Source organism: Oncorhynchus kisutch, unplaced genomic scaffold (genome assembly GCF_002021735.2).
Source record: "Oncorhynchus kisutch isolate 150728-3 unplaced genomic scaffold, Okis_V2 scaffold4007, whole genome shotgun sequence".
NCBI lineage: Eukaryota > Metazoa > Chordata > Actinopteri > Salmoniformes > Salmonidae > Oncorhynchus > Oncorhynchus kisutch.
This window is the reverse complement of record NW_022265952.1, coordinates 98,384-119,632: the sequence shown is the minus strand read 5'-3', so window position 1 is coordinate 119,632 and position 21,249 is coordinate 98,384. Positions and strand designations below refer to the sequence as shown.

At 46.2% G+C, this 21,249-nt stretch overlaps 1 protein-coding gene across 3 annotated transcripts in view; it reads left to right on the top strand.

The window, feature by feature from the left end:
• Window positions 1-21,249, top strand: part of LOC109886284 (MICAL-like protein 2) — a 65,294-nt gene that overhangs the window by 734 nt on the left and 43,311 nt on the right. For all 3 annotated transcript variants that reach the window (XM_031821669.1, XM_031821668.1, XM_031821667.1), the window contains exon 2: window positions 1,290-1,338. In XM_031821669.1, coding sequence (XP_031677529.1) covers window positions 1,290-1,338 — 49 coding nt within the window. The remainder of the gene's footprint in view (window positions 1-1,289; window positions 1,339-21,249) is intronic.

The window sequence follows — 21,249 nt, the reverse complement described above, 5'->3', positions numbered from 1 at the left end:
GATTTCTGAATACAACAATATCTGTATATCGGTGAAATCTCATCAGTGATAAAGCCTAGTCTTTTGTCAAATGTTTCTTTTTTTTAAAGACACAGTAGATTATAGGTTTACAGTAAACAGTAGGGGACAGGGTAACCGTCTAAACAGAACATTAACTATTTGAGATAATCAGTAGCCTGGGCCGTCTACTGTCTGAATGACAAGGCATCATTTCCACATGTTTCACTCCGGTGAACTCCGTCTAAAGACCCGAATATATATATATTTTTTTATAGAATCAGTGGAAAACTGGTGTGTGTCAGACTGACTCTGAGTTGCATTTTGACATTTTAATAATAGCAAAGTGAATCACTGGTCATAAGATGGAGTGACATCACTGACGCTGTCATTATGATGGTGAAGTTCTCAAGTGAAGATGTTTTTGAATGATTCTGCAAAGGAGTCTGAGCGAATGGAATGTTTGACATATTGTGACACCACTCCACTGATTCTGCAAAGGAGTCTGAGCGAATGGAATGTTTGACATATTGTGACACCACTCCACTGATTCTGCAAAGGAGTCTGAGCGAATGGAATGTTTGACATATTGTGACACCACTCCACTGATTCTGCAAAGGAGTCTGAGCGAATGGAATGTTTGACATATTGTGACACCACTCCACTGATTCTGCAAAGGAGTCTGAGCGAATGGAATGTTTGACATATTGTGACACCACTCCACTGATTCTGCAAAGGAGTCTGAGCGAATGGAATGTTTGACATATTGTGACACCACTCCACTGATTCTGCAAAGGAGTCTGAGCGAATGGAATGTTTGACATATTGTGACACCACTCCACTGATTCTGCAAAGGAGTCTGAGCGAATGGAATGTTTGACATATTGTGACACCACTCCACTGATTCTGCAAAGGAGTCTGAGCGAATGGAATGTTTGACATATTGTGACACCACTCCACTGATTCCGCTCCAGCCATTACCACGAGCCCGTTCTCCCCAATCAAGGTGCCACCAGCCTCCTGTGGACTAGATTGTGATCCAGGGAATAATAGGAGGTAGCTTGCGTCAGTGGGGTGTGAGATCCAGGGAATAATGCCAGGTAGCTTGCGTCAGTGGGGTGTGAGATCCAGGGAATAATAGGAGGTAGCTTGCGTCAGTGGGGTGTGAGATCCAGGGAATAATGCCAGGTAGCTTGCGTCAGTGGGGTATGAGATCCAGGGAATAATGGCAGGTGTCAGTGGTGTGATTGATGTGACATGTCATCAACCTAATCTGTTCTTCTTCTCCTCAGTGACTTTGATTCCCTGATGAAGGATAATGTCTATGACAACAACCACCTGGTAAGTTACTGATGAACACACACAGACGTGTGATGGCGGGATGAAAAGGCTGTGGCTCGGGTGGTTGATGTCCTTGAGGATCTTTTTGGCCTTCCTTGATAGTGAGACAGAGAGAATGTTATAGAACATAGCTACTCCTCTAAGTGGACAGAGGTTAGACAGAGAGAATGTTCTAGAACATAGCTGTCTACAGTAACATTCTAGCCTCTGGATTATTCTGATATAGAACTACAGTAACATTCTAGCCTCTGGATTATTCTGATAAAGAACTACAGTAACATTCTAGCCTCTGGATTATTCTGATATAGAACTACAGTAACATTCTAGCCTCTGGATTATTCTGATATAGAACTACAGTAACATTCTAGCCTCTGGATTATTCTGATATAGAACTACAGTAACATTCTAGCCTCTGGATTATTCTGATATAGAACTACAGTAACATTCTAGTCTCTGGATTATTCTGATATAGAACTACAGTAACACATCTAGCCTCTGAATTATTCTGATATAGAACTACAGTAACATTCTAGGTTCTGGATTATTCTGATATAGAACTACAGTAACATTCTAGCCTCTGGATTATTCTGATATAGAACTACAGTAACACATCTAGCCTCTGGATTATTCTGATATAGAACTACAGTAACATTCTAGCCTCTGGATTATTTTGATATAGAACCACAGTAACATTCTAGCCTCTGGATTATTCTGATATAGAACTACAGTAACATTCTATCCTCTGGATTATTCTGATATAGAACTACAGTAACATTCTAGCATCTGAATTATTCTGATATAGAACTACAGTAACATTCTAGTCTCTGGATTATTCTGATATAGAACTACAGTAACATTCTAGTCTCTGGATTATTCTGATATAGAACTACAGTAACATTCTAGTCTCTGGATTATTCTGATATAGAACTACAGTAACATTCTAGCCTCTGGATTATTCTGATATAGAACTACAGTAACATTCTAGCTTCTGGATTATTCTGATATAGAACTACAGTAACATTCTAGTCTCTGGATTATTCTGATATAGAACTACAGTAACATTCTAGTCTCTGGATTATTCTGATATAGAACTACAGTAACACATCTAGCCTCTGAATTATTCTGATATATAACTACAGTAACATTCTAGCTTCTGGATTATTCTGATATAGAACTACAGTAACATTCTAGCCTCTGGATTATTCTGATATAGAACTACAGTAACACATCTAGCCTCTGGATTATTCTGATATAGAACTACAGTAACATTCTAGCCTCTGGATTATTCTGATATAGAACCACAGTAACATTCTAGCCTCTGGATTATTCTGATATAGAACTACAGTAACATTCTATCCTCTGGATTATTCTGATATAGAACTACAGTAACATTCTAGCATCTGAATTATTCTGATATAGAACTACAGTAACATTCTAGTCTCTGGATTATTCTGATATAGAACTACAGTAACATTCTAGTCTCTGGATTATTCTGATATAGAACTACAGTAATGTTCTAGTCTCTGGATTATTCTGATAAAGAACTACAGTAACATTCTAGCCTCTGGATTATTCTGATATAGAACTACAGTAACATTCTAGTCTCTGGATTATTCTGATATAGAACTACAGTAACATTCTAGTCTCTGGATTATTCTGATATAGAACTACAGTAACATTCTAGTCTCTGGATTATTCTGATATAGAACTACAGTAACACATCTAGCCTCTGAATTATTCTGATATAGAACTACAGTAACATTCTAGCTTCTGGATTATTCTGATATAGAACTACAGTAACATTCTAGCCTCTGGATTATTCTGATATAGAACTACAGTAACACATCTAGCCTCTGGATTATTCTGATATAGAACTACAGTAACATTCTAGCCTCTGGATTATTTTGATATAGAACCACAGTAACATTCTAGCCTCTGGATTATTCTGATATAGAACTACAGTAGCATTCTATCCTCTGGATTATTCTGATATAGAACTACAGTAACATTCTAGCATCTGAATTATTCTGATATAGAACTACAGTAACATTCTAGTCTCTGGATTATTCTGATATAGAACTACAGTAACATTCTAGTCTCTGGATTATTCTGATATAGAACTACAGTAACATTCTAGTCTCTGGATTATTCTGATATAGAACTACAGTAACATTCTAGCCTCTGGATTATTCTGATATAGAACTACAGTAACATTCTAGCTTCTGGATTATTCTGATATAGAACTACAGTAACATTCTAGTCTCTGGATTATTCTGATATAGAACTACAGTAACATTCTAGTCTCTGGATTATTCTGATATAGAACTACAGTAACACATCTAGCCTCTGAATTATTCTGATATATAACTACAGTAACATTCTAGCTTCTGGATTATTCTGATATAGAACTACAGTAACATTCTAGCCTCTGGATTATTCTGATATAGAACTACAGTAACACATCTAGCCTCTGGATTATTCTGATATAGAACTACAGTAACATTCTAGCCTCTGGATTATTCTGATATAGAACCACAGTAACATTCTAGCCTCTGGATTATTCTGATATAGAACTACAGTAACATTCTATCCTCTGGATTATTCTGATATAGAACTACAGTAACATTCTAGCATCTGAATTATTCTGATATAGAACTACAGTAACATTCTAGTCTCTGGATTATTCTGATATAGAACTACAGTAACATTCTAGTCTCTGGATTATTCTGATATAGAACTACAGTAATGTTCTAGTCTCTGGATTATTCTGATAAAGAACTACAGTAACATTCTAGCCTCTGGATTATTCTGATATAGAACTACAGTAACATTCTAGCCTCTGGATTATTCTGATATAGAACTACAGTAACATTCTAGCCTCTGGATTATTCTGATATAGAACTACAGTAACATTCTAGTCTCTGGATTATTCTGATATAGAACTACAGTAACATTCTAGTCTCTGGATTATTCTGATATAGAACTACAGTAACACATCTAGCCTCTGAATTATTCTGATATAGAACTACAGTAACATTCTAGCTTCTGGATTATTCTGATATAGAACTACAGTAACATTCTAGCCTCTGGATTATTCTGATATAGAACTACAGTAACACATCTAGCCTCTGGATTATTCTGATATAGAACTACAGTAACATTCTAGCCTCTGGATTATTTTGATATAGAACCACAGTAACATTCTAGCCTCTGAATTATTCTGATATAGAACTACAGTAACATTCTAGTTTCTGGATTATCCTGATATAGATCTACAGTAACATTCTAGCCTCTGGATTATTCTGATATAGAACTACAGTAACACATCTAGCCTCTGGATTATTCTGATATAGAACTACAGTAACATTCTAGCCTCTGGATTATTCTGATATAGAACTACAGTAATGTTCTAGCCTCTGAATTATTCTGATATAGAACTACAGTAACATTCTAGTCTCTGGATTATTCTGATATAGAACTACAGTAACATTCTAGTCTCTGGATTATTCTGATATAGAACTACAGTAACATTCTAGCCTCTGGATTATTCTGATATAGAACTACAGTAACATTCTAGCTTCTGGATTATTCTGATATAGAACTACTAACATTCTAGCCTCATGGAAAATATTGTTATTTCGAACAACCAATGAGCAACTCTGCCGTAAACCATCTGCATATTGCACGTTGAACTTGTCAGAGACTCCGTCTGTATGGCAACGACAAGGAGTGGCATGTTAACTAACCTCTCCCTTCTCTCTCCCTGTCCTGAGGAATACTCCAGGCTAACCTCTCCCTTCCCTCTCCCTGCCCTGAGGAAACCTCCAGGCTAACCTGGAGACTAGCCACAGCTCTGTGTCATGCAGGCCAGTTATTAATGATTGATGTAGTTGCCATAGTTACGTATCATCTGAAAGCAAAACGGGGCCATATCAACAGTTGGAAATTTGTGGGAATTTCTCCTGTTAGATTCCACACATAAACTTTCACTTTTGTATTGGAATGATGTTGTTCCTCCCTTTCCTCAGAGCAGGAAGAGGTTAGGCTGGAGGTTACCTCAGGGCAGGAAGAGGTTAGGCTAGAGGTTACCTCAGGACAGGAAGAGTTTAGGCTGGAGGTTACCTCAGGACAGGGAGAGGTTAGGCTGGAGGTTACCTCAGGGCATGGAGAGAGAAGGGAGAGGTTAGCTTGGAAGTTACCTCAGGACAGGGAGAGGGAAGGGAGAGGTTAGCCTGGAGGTTTCCTCAGGACATGGAGAGAGAAGGGAGAGGTTAGCCTGGAGGTTTCCTCAGGACAGGGAGAGGTTAGCCTGGAGGTTTCCTCAGGACAGGGAGAGAGAAGGGAGAGGTTAGCCTGGAGGTTTCCTCAGGACAGGGAGAGGTTAGCCTGGAGGTTTCCCCAGGACAGGGAGAGAGAAGGGATAGGTTAGCCTGGAGGTTTCCTCAGGACAGGGAGAGGTTAGCCTGGAGGTTTCCTCAGGACAGGGAGAGGTTAGCCTGGAGGTTTCCTCAGGACAGGGAGAGGTTAGCCTGGAGGTTTCCTCAGGACAGGGAGAGGTTAGCCTGGAGGATTCCCCAGGACAGGGAGAGGTTAATCTGGAGGTTTCCCCAGGACAGGGAGAGAGAAGGGAGAGGTTAACATGGTGATTTCCTCAGGGCAGGGAGAGGTTAGCCTGGAGATTTCATCAGGACAGGGAGAGAGAAGGGAGAGGTTAGCCTGGAGGTTTCCTCAGAGCAGGGAGAGAGAAGGAAGAGGTTAACCTGGAGGTTTCCTCAGGACAGGGAGAGATTAACCTGGAGGTTTCCTCAGGACAGGGAGAGGTTAACCTGGAGGTTTCCTCAGGACAGGGAGAGGTTAACCTGGAGGTTTCCTCAGGACAGGGAGAGGTTAGCCTGGAGGTTTCCTCAGGACAGGGAGAGGTTAGCCTGGAGGTTTCCTCAGGACAGGGAGAGGTTAGCCTGGAGGATTCCTCAGGACAGGGAGAGGTTAGCCTGGTGGTTTCCTCAGGACAGGGAGAGGTTAGCCTGGAGGTTTCCTCAGGACAGGGAGAGAGAAGGGAGAGGTTAACCTGGTGGTTTCCTCAGGACAGGGAGAGAGAAGGGAGAGGTTAACCTGGTGGTTTCCTCAGGACAGGGAGAGAGAAGGGAGAGGTTAACCTGGAGGTTTCCTCAGAGCAGGGAGAGAGAAGGGAGAGGTTAACCTGGTGGTTTCCTCAGGGCAGGGAGAGGTTAGCCTGGAGGTTTCCCCAGGACAGGGAGAGAGAAGGGAGAGGTTAGCCTGGAGGTTTCCTCAGGACAGGGAGAGGTTAGCCTGGAGGTTTCCTCAGGACAGGGAGAGAGAAGGGAGAGGTTAACCTGGTGGTTTCCTCAGGACAGGGAGAGAGAAGGGAGAGGTTAACCTGGTGGTTTCCTCAGGACAGGGAGAGAGAAGGGAGAGGTTAACCTGGAGGTTTCCTCAGAGCAGGGAGAGAGAAGGGAGAGGTTAACCTGGTGGTTTCCTTAGGGCAGGGAGAGGTTAGCCTGGAGGTTTCTCCAGGACAGGGAGAGAGAAGGGAGAGGTTAGCCTGGAGGTTTCCTCAGGACAGGGAGAGGTTAGCCTGGAGATTTCCTCAGGACAGGGAGAGGTTAGCCTGGAGGTTTCCTCAGGACAGGGAGAGGTTAGCCTGGAGGTTTCCTCAGGACAGGGAGAGGTTAGCCTGGAGGATTCCTCAGGACAGGGAGAGAGAAGGGAGAGGTTAACCTGGTGGTTTCCTCAGGACAGGGAGAGGTTAGCCTGGAGGTTTCCTTAGGACAGGGAGAGAGAAGGGAGAGGTTAACCTGGAGGTTTCCTCAGGACAGGGAGAGGTTAGCCTGGAGGTTTCCTCAGGACAGGGAGAGGTTAGCCTGGAGGTTTCCTCAGGACAGGGAGAGGTTAGCCTGGAGGTTTCCTCAGTACAGGGAGAGAGCAGGGAGAGGTTAGCATGGCTGTTTCCTCAGGACAGGGAGAGAGAAGGGAGAGGTTAACCTGGTGGTTTCCTCAGGACAGGGAGAGGTTAGCCTGGAGGTTTCCTCAGGACAGGGAGAGGTTAGCCTGGAGGTTTCCTCAGGACAGGGAGAGGTTAGCCTGGAGGTTTCCTCAGGACAGGGAGAGGTTAGCCTGGAGGATTCCCCAGGACAGGGAGAGGTTAATCTGGAGGTTTCCCCAGGACAGGGAGAGAGAAGGGAGAGGTTAACATGGTGATTTCCTCAGGGCAGGGAGAGGTTAGCCTGGAGATTTCATCAGGACAGGGAGAGAGAAGGGAGAGGTTAGCCTGGAGGTTTCCTCAGAGCAGGGAGAGAGAAGGAAGAGGTTAACTTGGAGGTTTCCTCAGGACAGGGAGAGATTAACCTGGAGGTTTCCTCAGGACAGGGAGAGGTTAGCCTGGAGGTTTCCTCAGGACAGGGAGAGGTTAGCCTGGAGGATTCCTCAGGACAGGGAGAGGTTAGCCTGGTGGTTTCCTCAGGACAGGGAGAGGTTAGCCTGGAGGTTTCCTCAGGACAGGGAGAGAGAAGGGAGAGGTTAACCTGGTGGTTTCCTCAGGACAGGGAGAGAGAAGGGAGAGGTTAACCTGGTGGTTTCCTCAGGACAGGGAGAGAGAAGGGAGAGGTTAACCTGGAGGTTTCCTCAGAGCAGGGAGAGAGAAGGGAGAGGTTAACCTGGTGGTTTCCTCAGGGCAGGGAGAGGTTAGCCTGGAGGTTTCCCCAGGACAGGGAGAGAGAAGGGAGAGATTGGCCTGGAGGTTTCCTCAGGACAGGGAGAGAGAAGGGAGAGGTTAACCTGGAGGTTTCCTCAGGACAGGGAGAGGTTAGCCTGGAGATTTCCTCAGGACAGGGAGAGGTTAGCCTGGAGGTTTCCTCAGGACAGGGAGAGGTTAGCCTGGAGGTTTCCTCAGGACAGGGAGAGGTTAGCCTGGAGGATTCCTCAGGACAGGGAGAGAGAAGGGAGAGTTTAACCTGGTGGTTTCCTCAGGACAGGGAGAGGTTAGCCTGGAGGTTTCCTTAGGACAGGGAGAGAGAAGGGAGAGGTTAACCTGGAGGTTTCCTCAGAGCAGGGAGCGAGAAGGGAGAGGTTAGCCTGGAGATTTCCTCAGGACAGGGAGAGGTTAGCCTGGAGGTTTCCTCAGGACAGGGAGAGGTTAGCCTGGAGGATTCCTCAGGACAGGGAGAGAGAAGGGAGAGGTTAACCTGGTGGTTTCCTCAGGACAGGGAGAGGTTAGCCTGGAGGTTTCCTTAGGACAGGGAGAGAGAAGGGAGAGGTTAACCTGGAGGTTTCCTCAGAGCAGGGAGCGAGAAGGGAGAGGTTGGTCTGGATGTTTCCCCAGGACAGGGAGAGAGAAGGGAGAGGTTAACCTGGAGGTTTCCTCAGGACAGGGAGAGGTTAGCCTGGAGGTTTCCTCAGGACATGGAGAGGTTAGCCTGGAGGTTTCCTCAGGACAGGGAGAGAGAAGGGAGAGGTTAACATGGTGATTTCCTCAGGGCAGGGAGAGGTTAGCCTGGAGATTTCATCAGGACAGGGAGAGAGAAGGGAGAGGTTAGTCTGGAGGTTTCCTCAGAGCAGGGAGAGAGAAGGAAGAGGTTAACCTGAAGGTTTCCTCGGGACAGGGAGAGGTTAACCTGAAGGTTTCCTCGGGACAGGGAGAGGTTAACCTGAAGGTTTCCTCGGGACAGGGAGAGGTTAACCTGAAGGTTTCCCCGGGACAGGGTGAGGTTAGCCTGGAGGTTTCCTCGGGACAGGGAGAGGTTAGCCTGGAGGTTTCCTCGGGACAGGGAGAGGTTAGCCTGGAGGTTTCCTCGGGACAGGGTGAGGTTAGCCTGGAGGTTTCCTCGGGACAGGGAGAGGTTAGCCTGGCGGTTTCCTTAGGACAGGGAGAGAGAAGGGAGAGGTTAACCTGGAGTGTGTGTGTGTGTGTGTGTGTGTGTGTCATGGCTGGCCTGCCTTCAGAAGTGAAACTTGGATCATAGTAATGTAAACAGATTTTTTATAGCTGTGGTGATGAACTGATAACACTCAGCTGGCTTCAGACACAGACATGTTGTTTATCAAATCATGTTGTCACGGTGTACAGCTCCAATGGCACCCTATTCCCTAAATAGTGCACTAGTTTTCACCAGGGTCCGTAGTGGACTTCATAGGGAACAGGGTCCTACTTGGAACGCTGTTATGGAGGAGCTCTTCTGTCCATCCGTTCTGCTTCCATGTAGATGGTGGTCCTGGAAATGGTGTGGATGAAGGGAGCATGTCCTGCTGCGCGCGCACACACACACACACACACACTTTGACTGTTGAAACCCCCGGGCTTTCCATTCTTTCTCCCAGTCATGAAGAAAGCCAGGAACATTTCTGACAGGAAAGTGAGGTTTCTAACAAGAGAAATTCCCAAGAACTCCAGACTGTTGATGGTCCTGCAATGGTTTCTCTTTCTGTCCTGAATCATTGCTGGGATCTATCCTGCCTTTACATGTCTGTTTCTTTCTGTCCTGAATCATTGCTGGGATCTGTCCTGCCTTTACATGTCTGTTTCTTTCTGTCCTGAATCATTGCTGGGATCTGTCCTGTTCTGTCTTGTCTGTTTTCTTTTCATACTTTTTGTTCTGGTCTAAATATGCAGCTTTAGAACCAGGCCAGCCAACCAGGCCAGCCAACCAGGCCAGCCAACCAGGCCAGCCAACCAGGCCAGCCAACCAGGCCAGCCAACCAGGCCAGCCAACCAGGCCAGCCAACCAGGCCAGCCAACCAGGCCAGCCAGCCAGGCCAGCCTGCCAGGCCAGCCAGCCAGGCCAGCCAGCCAGGCCAGCCAGCCAGGCCAGCTACTTCAGTTGCTCAGGCTGTATTCACACAGACAGTCCATTAAAACACTGAGACGTACATAGCAGTTACTGTAAACAAGGAGTTAACTCACGTTCTGCCGAGCAAATTCAGAAATTAGTGAACAGGGATTTCTCAAACACAGAAATAGTAACAAAGACATCTCTCTTTCTCACACACAAAGTCACTTTACCAGCTATTCCAGTCATGTGTGGTGTGGGAGTATTGGAATGACAACAACGCTTTGTCTCTGAGTCTCTGCCTCTATAGACCAATGGGAGTGTTAGAATGAGAACAACACCTTGTCTCTGCCTCTATAGACCAATGGGAGTGTTGGAATGAGAACAACACCTTGTCTCTGCCTCTATAGACCAATGGGAGTGTTGGAATGAGAACAACACCTTGTCTCTGCCTCTATAGACCAATGGGAGTGTTGGAATGAGAACAACACCTTGTCTCTGCCTCTATAGACCAATGGGAGTGTTGGAATGAGAACAACACCTTGTCTCTGAGTCTCTGCCTCTATAGACCAATGGGAGTGTTGGAATGAGAACCACACCTTGTCTCTGCCTCTACAGACCAATGGGAGTGTTAGAATGAGAACCACACCTTGTCTCTGAGTCTCTGCCTCTACAGACCAATGGGAGTGTTGGAATGAGAACAACACCTTGTCTCTGCCTCTATAGACCAATGGGAGTGTTAGAATGACAACAACACCTTGTCTCTGCCTCTACAGACCAATGGGAGTGTTGGAATGAGAACAACACCTTGTCTCTGCCTCTACAGACCAATGGGAGTGTTGGAATGAGAACCACACCTTGTCTCTGCCTCTACAGACCAATGGGAGTGTTGGAATGAGAACAACACCTTGTCTCTGAGTCTCTGCCTCTACAGACCAATGGGAGTGTTAGAATGAGAACCACACCTTGTCTCTGCCTCTACAGACCAATGGGAGTGTTGGAATGAGAACCACACCTTGTCTCTGCCTCTACAGACCAATGGGAGTGTTGGAATGAGAACAACACCTTGTCTCTGAGTCTCTGCCTCTACAGACCAATGGGAGTGTTAGAATGAGAACCACACCTTGTCTCTGCCTCTATAGACCAATGGGAGTGTTAGAATGACAACAACACCTTGTCTCTGCCTCTACAGACCAATGGGAGTGTTGGAATGAGAACAACACCTTGTCTCTGAGTCTCTGCCTCTACAGACCAATGGGAGTGTTGGAATGAGAACCACACCTTGTCTCTGCCTCTATAGACCAATGGGAGTGTTGGAATGAGAACCACACCTTGTCTCTGCCTCTATAGACCAATGGGAGTGTTAGAATGAGAACCACACCTTGTCTCTGAGTCTCTGCCTCTACAGACCAATGGGAGTGTTGGAATGAGAACAACACCTTGTCTCTGCCTCTAGACCAATGGGAGTGTTGGAATGAGAACCACACCTTGTCTCTGCCTCTAGACCAATGGGAGTGTTGGAATGAGAACCACACCTTGTCTCTGAGTCTCTGCCTCTACAGACCAATGGGAGTGTTAGAATGAGAACCACACCTTGTCTCTGCCTCTACAGACCAATGGGAGTGTTGGAATGAGAACCACACCTTGTCTCTGAGTCTCTACCTCTACAGACCAATGGGAGTGTTAGAATGAGAACCACACCTTGTCTCTGAGTCTCTGCCTCTACAGACCAATGGGAGTGTTGGAATGAGAACAACACCTTCTCTCTGCCTCTACAGACCAATGGGAGTGTTGGAATGAGAACAACACCTTGTCTCTGAGTCTCTACCTCTACAGACCAATGGGAGTGTTAGAATGAGAACCACACCTTGTCTCTGCCTCTACAGACCAATGGGAGTGTTAGAATGAGAACCACACCTTGTCTCTGCCTCTACAGACCAATGGGAGTGTTAGAATGAGAACCACACCTTGTCTCTGCCTCTACAGACCAATGGGAGTGTTAGAATGAGAACCACACCTTGTCTCTGCCTCTACAGACCAATGGGAGTGTTAGAATGAGAACCACACCTTGTCTCTGAGTCTCTGCCTCTACAGACCAATGGGAATGTTAGAATGAGAACCACACCTTGTCTCTGCCTCTACAGACCAATGGGAGTGTTGGAATGAGAACAACACCTTGTCTCTGCCTCTACAGACCAATGGGAGTGTTGGAATGAGAACAACACCTTGTCTCTGCCTCTATAGACCAATGGGAGTGTTGGAATGAGAACAACACCTTGTCTCTGCCTCTATAGACCAATGGGAGTGTTGGAATGAGAACAACACCTTGTCTCTGAGTCTCTGCCTCTATAGACCAATGGGAGTGTTGGAATGAGAACCACACCTTGTCTCTGCCTCTACAGACCAATGGGAGTGTTAGAATGAGAACCACACCTTGTCTCTGAGTCTCTGCCTCTACAGACCAATGGGAGTGTTGGAATGAGAACAACACCTTGTCTCTGCCTCTATAGACCAATGGGAGTGTTAGAATGACAACAACACCTTGTCTCTGCCTCTACAGACCAATGGGAGTGTTGGAATGAGAACAACACCTTGTCTCTGCCTCTACAGACCAATGGGAGTGTTGGAATGAGAACCACACCTTGTCTCTGCCTCTACAGACCAATGGGAGTGTTGGAATGAGAACAACACCTTGTCTCTGAGTCTCTGCCTCTACAGACCAATGGGAGTGTTAGAATGAGAACCACACCTTGTCTCTGCCTCTACAGACCAATGGGAGTGTTGGAATGAGAACCACACCTTGTCTCTGAGTCTCTGCCTCTACAGACCAATGGGAGTGTTGGAATGAGAACAACACCTTGTCTCTGCCTCTACAGACCAATGGGAGTGTTGGAATGAGAACAACACCTTGTCTCTGCCTCTACAGACCAATGGGAGTGTTAGAATGAGAACCACACCTTGTCTCTGCCTCTACAGACCAATGGGAGTGTTAGAATGAGAACCACACCTTGTCTCTGCCTCTACAGACCAATGGGAGTGTTAGAATGAGAACCACACCTTGTCTCTGCCTCTACAGACCAATGGGAGTGTTAGAATGAGAACCACACCTTGTCTCTGAGTCTCTGCCTCTACAGACCAATGGGAGTGTTGGAATGAGAACAACACCTTGTCTCTGCCTCTATAGACCAATGGGAGTGTTAGAATGACAACAACACCTTGTCTCTGCCTCTACAGACCAATGGGAGTGTTGGAATGAGAACAACACCTTGTCTCTGCCTCTACAGACCAATGGGAGTGTTGGAATGAGAACCACACCTTGTCTCTGCCTCTACAGACCAATGGGAGTGTTGGAATGAGAACAACACCTTGTCTCTGAGTCTCTGCCTCTACAGACCAATGGGAGTGTTAGAATGAGAACCACACCTTGTCTCTGCCTCTACAGACCAATGGGAGTGTTGGAATGAGAACCACACCTTGTCTCTGCCTCTACAGACCAATGGGAGTGTTGGAATGAGAACAACACCTTGTCTCTGAGTCTCTGCCTCTACAGACCAATGGGAGTGTTAGAATGAGAACCACACCTTGTCTCTGCCTCTATAGACCAATGGGAGTGTTAGAATGACAACAACACCTTGTCTCTGCCTCTACAGACCAATGGGAGTGTTGGAATGAGAACAACACCTTGTCTCTGAGTCTCTGCCTCTACAGACCAATGGGAGTGTTGGAATGAGAACCACACCTTGTCTCTGCCTCTATAGACCAATGGGAGTGTTGGAATGAGAACCACACCTTGTCTCTGCCTCTATAGACCAATGGGAGTGTTAGAATGAGAACCACACCTTGTCTCTGAGTCTCTGCCTCTACAGACCAATGGGAGTGTTGGAATGAGAACAACACCTTGTCTCTGCCTCTAGACCAATGGGAGTGTTGGAATGAGAACCACACCTTGTCTCTGCCTCTAGACCAATGGGAGTGTTGGAATGAGAACCACACCTTGTCTCTGAGTCTCTGCCTCTACAGACCAATGGGAGTGTTAGAATGAGAACCACACCTTGTCTCTGCCTCTACAGACCAATGGGAGTGTTGGAATGAGAACCACACCTTGTCTCTGAGTCTCTGCCTCTACAGACCAATGGGAGTGTTGGAATGAGAACAACACCTTGTCTCTGCCTCTACAGACCAATGGGAGTGTTGGAATGAGAACAACACCTTGTCTCTGAGTCTCTACCTCTACAGACCAATGGGAGTGTTAGAATGAGAACCACACCTTGTCTCTGAGTCTCTGCCTCTACAGACCAATGGGAGTGTTGGAATGAGAACAACACCTTCTCTCTGCCTCTACAGACCAATGGGAGTGTTGGAATGAGAACAACACCTTGTCTCTGAGTCTCTACCTCTACAGACCAATGGGAGTGTTAGAATGAGAACCACACCTTGTCTCTGCCTCTACAGACCAATGGGAGTGTTAGAATGAGAACCACACCTTGTCTCTGCCTCTACAGACCAATGGGAGTGTTAGAATGAGAACCACACCTTGTCTCTGCCTCTACAGACCAATGGGAGTGTTAGAATGAGAACCACACCTTGTCTCTGCCTCTACAGACCAATGGGAGTGTTAGAATGAGAACCACACCTTGTCTCTGAGTCTCTGCCTCTACAGACCAATGGGAATGTTAGAATGAGAACCACACCTTGTCTCTGCCTCTACAGACCAATGGGAGTGGTGGAATGAGAACAACACCTTGTCTCTGCCTCTACAGACCAATGGGAGTGTTGGAATGAGAACAACACCTTGTCTCTGCCTCTATAGACCAATGGGAGTGTTGGAATGAGAACAACACCTTGTCTCTGCCTCTATAGACCAATGGGAGTGTTGGAATGAGAACAACACCTTGTCTCTGAGTCTCTGCCTCTATAGACCAATGGGAGTGTTGGAATGAGAACCACACCTTGTCTCTGCCTCTACAGACCAATGGGAGTGTTAGAATGAGAACCACACCTTGTCTCTGAGTCTCTGCCTCTACAGACCAATGGGAGTGTTGGAATGAGAACAACACCTTGTCTCTGCCTCTATAGACCAATGGGAGTGTTAGAATGACAACAACACCTTGTCTCTGCCTCTACAGACCAATGGGAGTGTTGGAATGAGAACAACACCTTGTCTCTGCCTCTACAGACCAATGGGAGTGTTGGAATGAGAACCACACCTTGTCTCTGCCTCTACAGACCAATGGGAGTGTTGGAATGAGAACAACACCTTGTCTCTGAGTCTCTGCCTCTACAGACCAATGGGAGTGTTAGAATGAGAACCACACCTTGTCTCTGCCTCTACAGACCAATGGGAGTGTTGGAATGAGAACCACACCTTGTCTCTGAGTCTCTGCCTCTACAGACCAATGGGAGTGTTGGAATGAGAACAACACCTTGTCTCTGCCTCTACAGACCAATGGGAGTGTTGGAATGAGAACAACACCTTGTCTCTGCCTCTACAGACCAATGGGAGTGTTAGAATGAGAACCACACCTTGTCTCTGCCTCTACAGACCAATGGGAGTGTTAGAATGAGAACCACACCTTGTCTCTGCCTCTACAGACCAATGGGAGTGTTAGAATGAGAACCACACCTTGTCTCTGCCTCTACAGACCAATGGGAGTGTTAGAATGAGAACCACACCTTGTCTCTGAGTCTCTGCCTCTACAGACCAATGGGAATGTTAGAATGAGAACCACACCTTGTCTCTGCCTCTACAGACCAATGGGAGTGTTGGAATGAGAACAACACCTTGTCTCTGCCTCTACAGACCAATGGGAGTGTTGGAATGAGAACAACACCTTGTCTCTGCCTCTATAGACCAATGGGAGTGTTGGAATGAGAACAACACCTTGTCTCTGCCTCTATAGACCAATGGGAGTGTTGGAATGAGAACCACACCTTGTCTCTGCCTCTACAGACCAATGGGAGTGTTAGAATGAGAACCACACCTTGTCTCTGAGTCTCTGCCTCTACAGACCAATGGAGTGTTAGAATGAGAACCACACCTTGTCTCTGCCTCTACAGACCAATGGGAGTGTTGGAATGAGAACCACACCTTGTCTCTGCCTCTACAGACCAATGGGAGTGTTGGAATGAGAACAACACCTTGTCTCTGAGTCTCTGCCTCTACAGACCAATGGGAGTGTTAGAATGAGAACCACACCTTGTCTCTGAGTCTCTGCCTCTACAGACCAATGGGAGTGTTAGAATGAGAACCACACCTTGTCTCTGCCTCTACAGACCAATGGGAGTGTTGGAATGAGAACAACACCTTGTCTCTGAGTCTCTGCCTCTACAGACCAATGGGAGTGTTGGAATGAGAACCACACCTTGTCTCTGCCTCTACAGACCAATGGGAGTGTTAGAATGAGAACCACACCTTGTCTCTGAGTCTCTGCCTCTACAGACCAATGGGAGTGTTAGAATGAGAACCACACCTTGTCTCTGCCTCTACAGACCAATGGGAGTGTTGGAATGAGAACAACACCTTGTCTCTGCCTCTACAGACCAATGGGAGTGTTGGAATGAGAACCACACCTTGTCTCTGCCTCTATAGACCAATGGGAGTGTTAGAATGAGAACAACACCTTGTCTCTGAGTCTCTACCTCTACAGACCAATGGGAGTGTTAGAATGAGAACCACACCTTGTCTCTGAGTCTCTGCCTCTACAGACCAATGGGAGTGTTGGAATGAGAACAACACCTTGTCTCTGCCTCTACAGACCAATGGGAGTGTTGGAATGAGAACAACACCTTGTCTCTGAGTCTCTACCTCTACAGACCAATGGGAGTGTTAGAATGAGAACCACACCTTGTCTCTGAGTCTCTGCCTCTACAGACCAATGGGAGTGTTGGAATGAGAACAACACCTTGTCTCTGCCTCTACAGACCAATGGGAGTGTTGGAATGAGAACAACACCTTGTCTCTGAGTCTCTACCTCTACAGACCAATGGGAGTGTTAGAATGAGAACCACACCTTGTCTCTGCCTCTACAGACCAATGGGAGTGTTAGAATGAGAACCACACCTTGTCTCTGCCTCTACAGACCAATGGGAGTGTTAGAATGAGAACAACACCTTGTCTCTGCCTCTACAGACCAATGGGAGTGTTGGAATGAGAACCACACCTTGTCTCTGCCTCTACAGACCAATGGGAGTGTTAGAATGAGAACCACACCTTGTCTCTGAGTCTCTGCCTCTACAGACCAATGGGAATGTTAGAATGAGAACCACACCTTGTCTCTGCCTCTACAGACCAATGGGAGTGTTGGAATGAGAACAACACCTTGTCTCTGCCTCTACAGACCAATGGGAGTGTTGGAATGAGAACAACACCTTGTCTCTGCCTCTACAGACCAATGGGAGTGTTGGAATGAGAACCACACCTTGTCTCTGCCTCTATAGACCAATGGGAGTGTTAGAATGAGAACAACACCTTGTCTCTGAGTCTCTACCTCTACAGACCAATGGGAGTGTTAGAATGAGAACCACACCTTGTCTCTGAGTCTCTGCCTCTACAGACCAATGGGAGTGTTGGAATGAGAACAACACCTTGTCTCTGCCTCTACAGACCAATGGGAGTGTTGGAATGAGAACAACACCTTGTCTCTGAGTCTCTACCTCTACAGACCAATGGGAGTGTTAGAATGAGAACCACACCTTGTCTCTGCCTCTACAGACCAATGGGAGTGTTAGAATGAGAACCACACCTTGTCTCTGCCTCTACAGACCAATGGGAGTGTTAGAATGAGAACCACACCTTGTCTCTGCCTCTACAGACCAATGGGAGTGTTAGAATGAGAACCACACCTTGTCTCTGCCTCTACAGACCAATGGGAGTGTTAGAATGAGAACCACACCTTGTCTCTGAGTCTCTGCCTCTATAGAACAGTCCCTGAGTCAGCTGATCTCCATATCTACAGTGTGTTGTAGCATGGTTCTGTCAATCTTGATAACAATATCGAAATCACATGCTTGGTAAACAACAGGTGTAGACTAACAGCTGATTGGTCCTTCCCAACAAGGCAGAGAGAAAGAACATAGACAAGTAGTACAACAGTAATCACACGTCAATAAACACACACTGAGTAACGATAACTTGGCTCTATACACACACTGAGTAATGATAACTTGGCTCTATGCACACTGAGTAATGATAACTTGGCTCTATGCACACTGAGTAATGATAACTTGGCTCTATGCACACTGAGTAACGATAACTTGGCTCTATACACAATGAGTAACGATAACTTGGCTCTATACACACTGAGTAACGATAACTTGGCTCTATACACACTGAGTAACGATAACTTGGCTCTATACACACTGAGTAACGATAACTTGGCTCTATACACACTGAGTAATGATAACTTGGCTCTATACACAATGAGTAACGATAACTTGGCTCTATACACAATGAGTAATGATAACTTGGCTCTATACACAATGAGTAATGATAACTTGGCTCTATACACAATGAGTAATGATAACTTGGCTCTATACACAATGAGTAATGATAACTTGGCTCTACACACATTGAGTAACCATAACTTGGCTCTATACACACACTGAGTAACGATAACTTGGCTCTATACACGGGGTACCAGTACTGAGTCCATGTGCAGGGGTACGAGGTACTAACTTGGCTATATACACGGGGTACCAGTACTGAGTCCATGTGCAGGGGTACGAGGTAATAACTTGGCTATATACACGGGGTACCAGTACTGAGTCCATGTGCAGGGGTACGAGGTAAGGGAGGTCCTATGTAGAAAGTCTGGGTAGCTGCTGGCTAACTATTTATCAGTCTTATGGCTTGGGGGAAGAAGCTGGTCAGGGTCCTGTTGGTTCCAGACTTGGTGCATCGGTACCACTTGCCGTGCAGTAGCAGACTGAGAACAGTCTATGACTTGGGTGGCTTTAGTCTGACAGTTTTTAGGGCCTTCCCCTGACACCGTCTGGTATAGAGGTCCTGGATGGCAGGAAGCTTGGCCCCAGTGATGTACTGGGCCGTACGCACTACCCTCTGTAGCGCCTTGCGGTCGGAAGCCGAGCAGTTTCCGTACCAAGCGGTGATCCAGCCAGTCAAGATGCTCTCAATGGTGCAGCTGTAGAACTTTTGGAGGATCTGGGGACTCATGCCAAATCTTTTCAGCCTGCTGAGGGGGAAGACTCTTTGTCTTGCCTTGTTGTTCTGTGTTCCCAGGCATTCCAACCTTTAGCTCTTTGTTCCCAGGTGTACAGCCTTCTATATATCTGTGTGTTCCAACCTTCTATCTCTCTGTGTGTTCCAGCCTTCTATCTCTCTGTGTGTTCCAGCCTTCTATCTCTCTGTGTGTTCCAGCCTTCTATCTCTCTGTGTGTTCCAGCCTTCTATCTCTCTGTGTGTTCCAGCCTTCTATCTCTCTGTGTGTTCCAGCCTTCTATCTCTCTGTGTGTTCCAGCCTTCTATCTCTCTGTGTGTTCCAGCCTTCTATCTCTCTGTGTGTTCCAGCCTTCTATATATGTGTGTTCCAGCCTTCTATATATCTGTGTGTTCCAGCCTTCTATATATCTGTGTGTTCCAGCCTTCTATATATCTGTGTGTTCCAGCCTTCTATCTCTCTGTGTGTTCCAGCCTTCTATCTCTCTGTGTGTTCCAGCCTTCTATCTCTCTGTGTGTTCCAGCCTTCTATCTCTCTGTGTTCTCCAGCCTTCTATCTCTCTGTGTGTTCCAGCCTTCTATCTCTCTGTGTGCTCCAGCCTTCTATCTCTCTGTGTGCTCCAGCCTTCTATCTATCTCTGTGTGCTCCAGCCTTCTATCTATCTCTGTGTGCTCCAGCCTTCTATCTATCTCTGTGTGCTCCAGCCTTCTATCTATCTCTGTGTGCTCCAGCCTTCTATCTATCTATCTCTGTGTGCTCCAGCCTTCTATCTATCTATCTCTGTGTGCTCCAGCCTTCTATCTATCTATCTCTGTGTGCTCCAGCCTTCTATCTATCTATCTCTGTGTGCTCCAGCCTTCTATCTATCTCTGTGTGCTCCAGCCTTCTATCTATCTCTGTGTGCTCCAGCCTTCTATCTATCTCTGTGTGCTCCAGCCTTCTATCTATCTCTGTGTGCTCCAGCCTTCTATCTATCTCTGTGTGCTCCAGCCTTCTATCTATCTATCTCTGTGTGCTCCAGCCTTCTATCTATCTATCTCTGTGTGCTCCAGCCTTCTATCTATCTATCTCTGTGTGCTCCAGCCTTCTATCTATCTATCTCTGTGTTTATTTTTTTTTATTTCACCTTTATTTAACCAGGTAGGCTAGTTGAGAACAAGTTCTCATTTGCAACTGCGACCTGGCCAAGATAAAGCATAGCAGTGTGAGCATACAACAAAGAGTTACACATGGAGTAAACAATTAACAAGTCAATAACACAGTAGAAAACGAAGGGGGGGTCTATATACAATGTGTGCAAAAGGCATGAGGAGGTATTCAAATAATTACAATTTTGCAGATTAACACTGGAGTGATAAAAGATCAGATGGTCATGTACAGGTAGAGATATTGGTGTGCAGAAGAGCAGAAAAGTAAATAAATAAAAACAGTACGGGGATGAGGTAGGTGAAAAGGGTGGGCTATTTACCAATAGACTATGTACAGCTGCAGCGATCGGTTAGCTGCTCAGATAGCTGATGTTTGAAGTTGGTGAGGGAGATGAAAGTCTCCAACTTCAGCGATTTTTGCAATTCGTTCCAGTCACAGGCAGCAGAGTACTGGAACGAAAGGCGGCCAAATGAGGTGTTGGCTTTAGGGATGATCAGTGAGATACACCTGCTGGAGCGCGTGCTACGGATGGGTGTTGCCATCGTGACCAGTGAGCTGAGATAAGGCGGAGCTTTACCTAGCATAGACTTGTAGATGACCTGGAGCCAGTGGGTCTGGCGACGAATATGTAGCGAGGGCCAGCCGACTAGAGCATACAAGTCGCAGTGGTGGGTAGTATAAGGTGCTTTAGTGACAAAACGGATGGCACTGTGATAGACTGCATCCAGTTTGCTGAGTAGAGTGTTGGAAGCCATTTTGTAGATGACATCGCCGAAGTCGAGGATCGGTAGGATAGTCAGTTT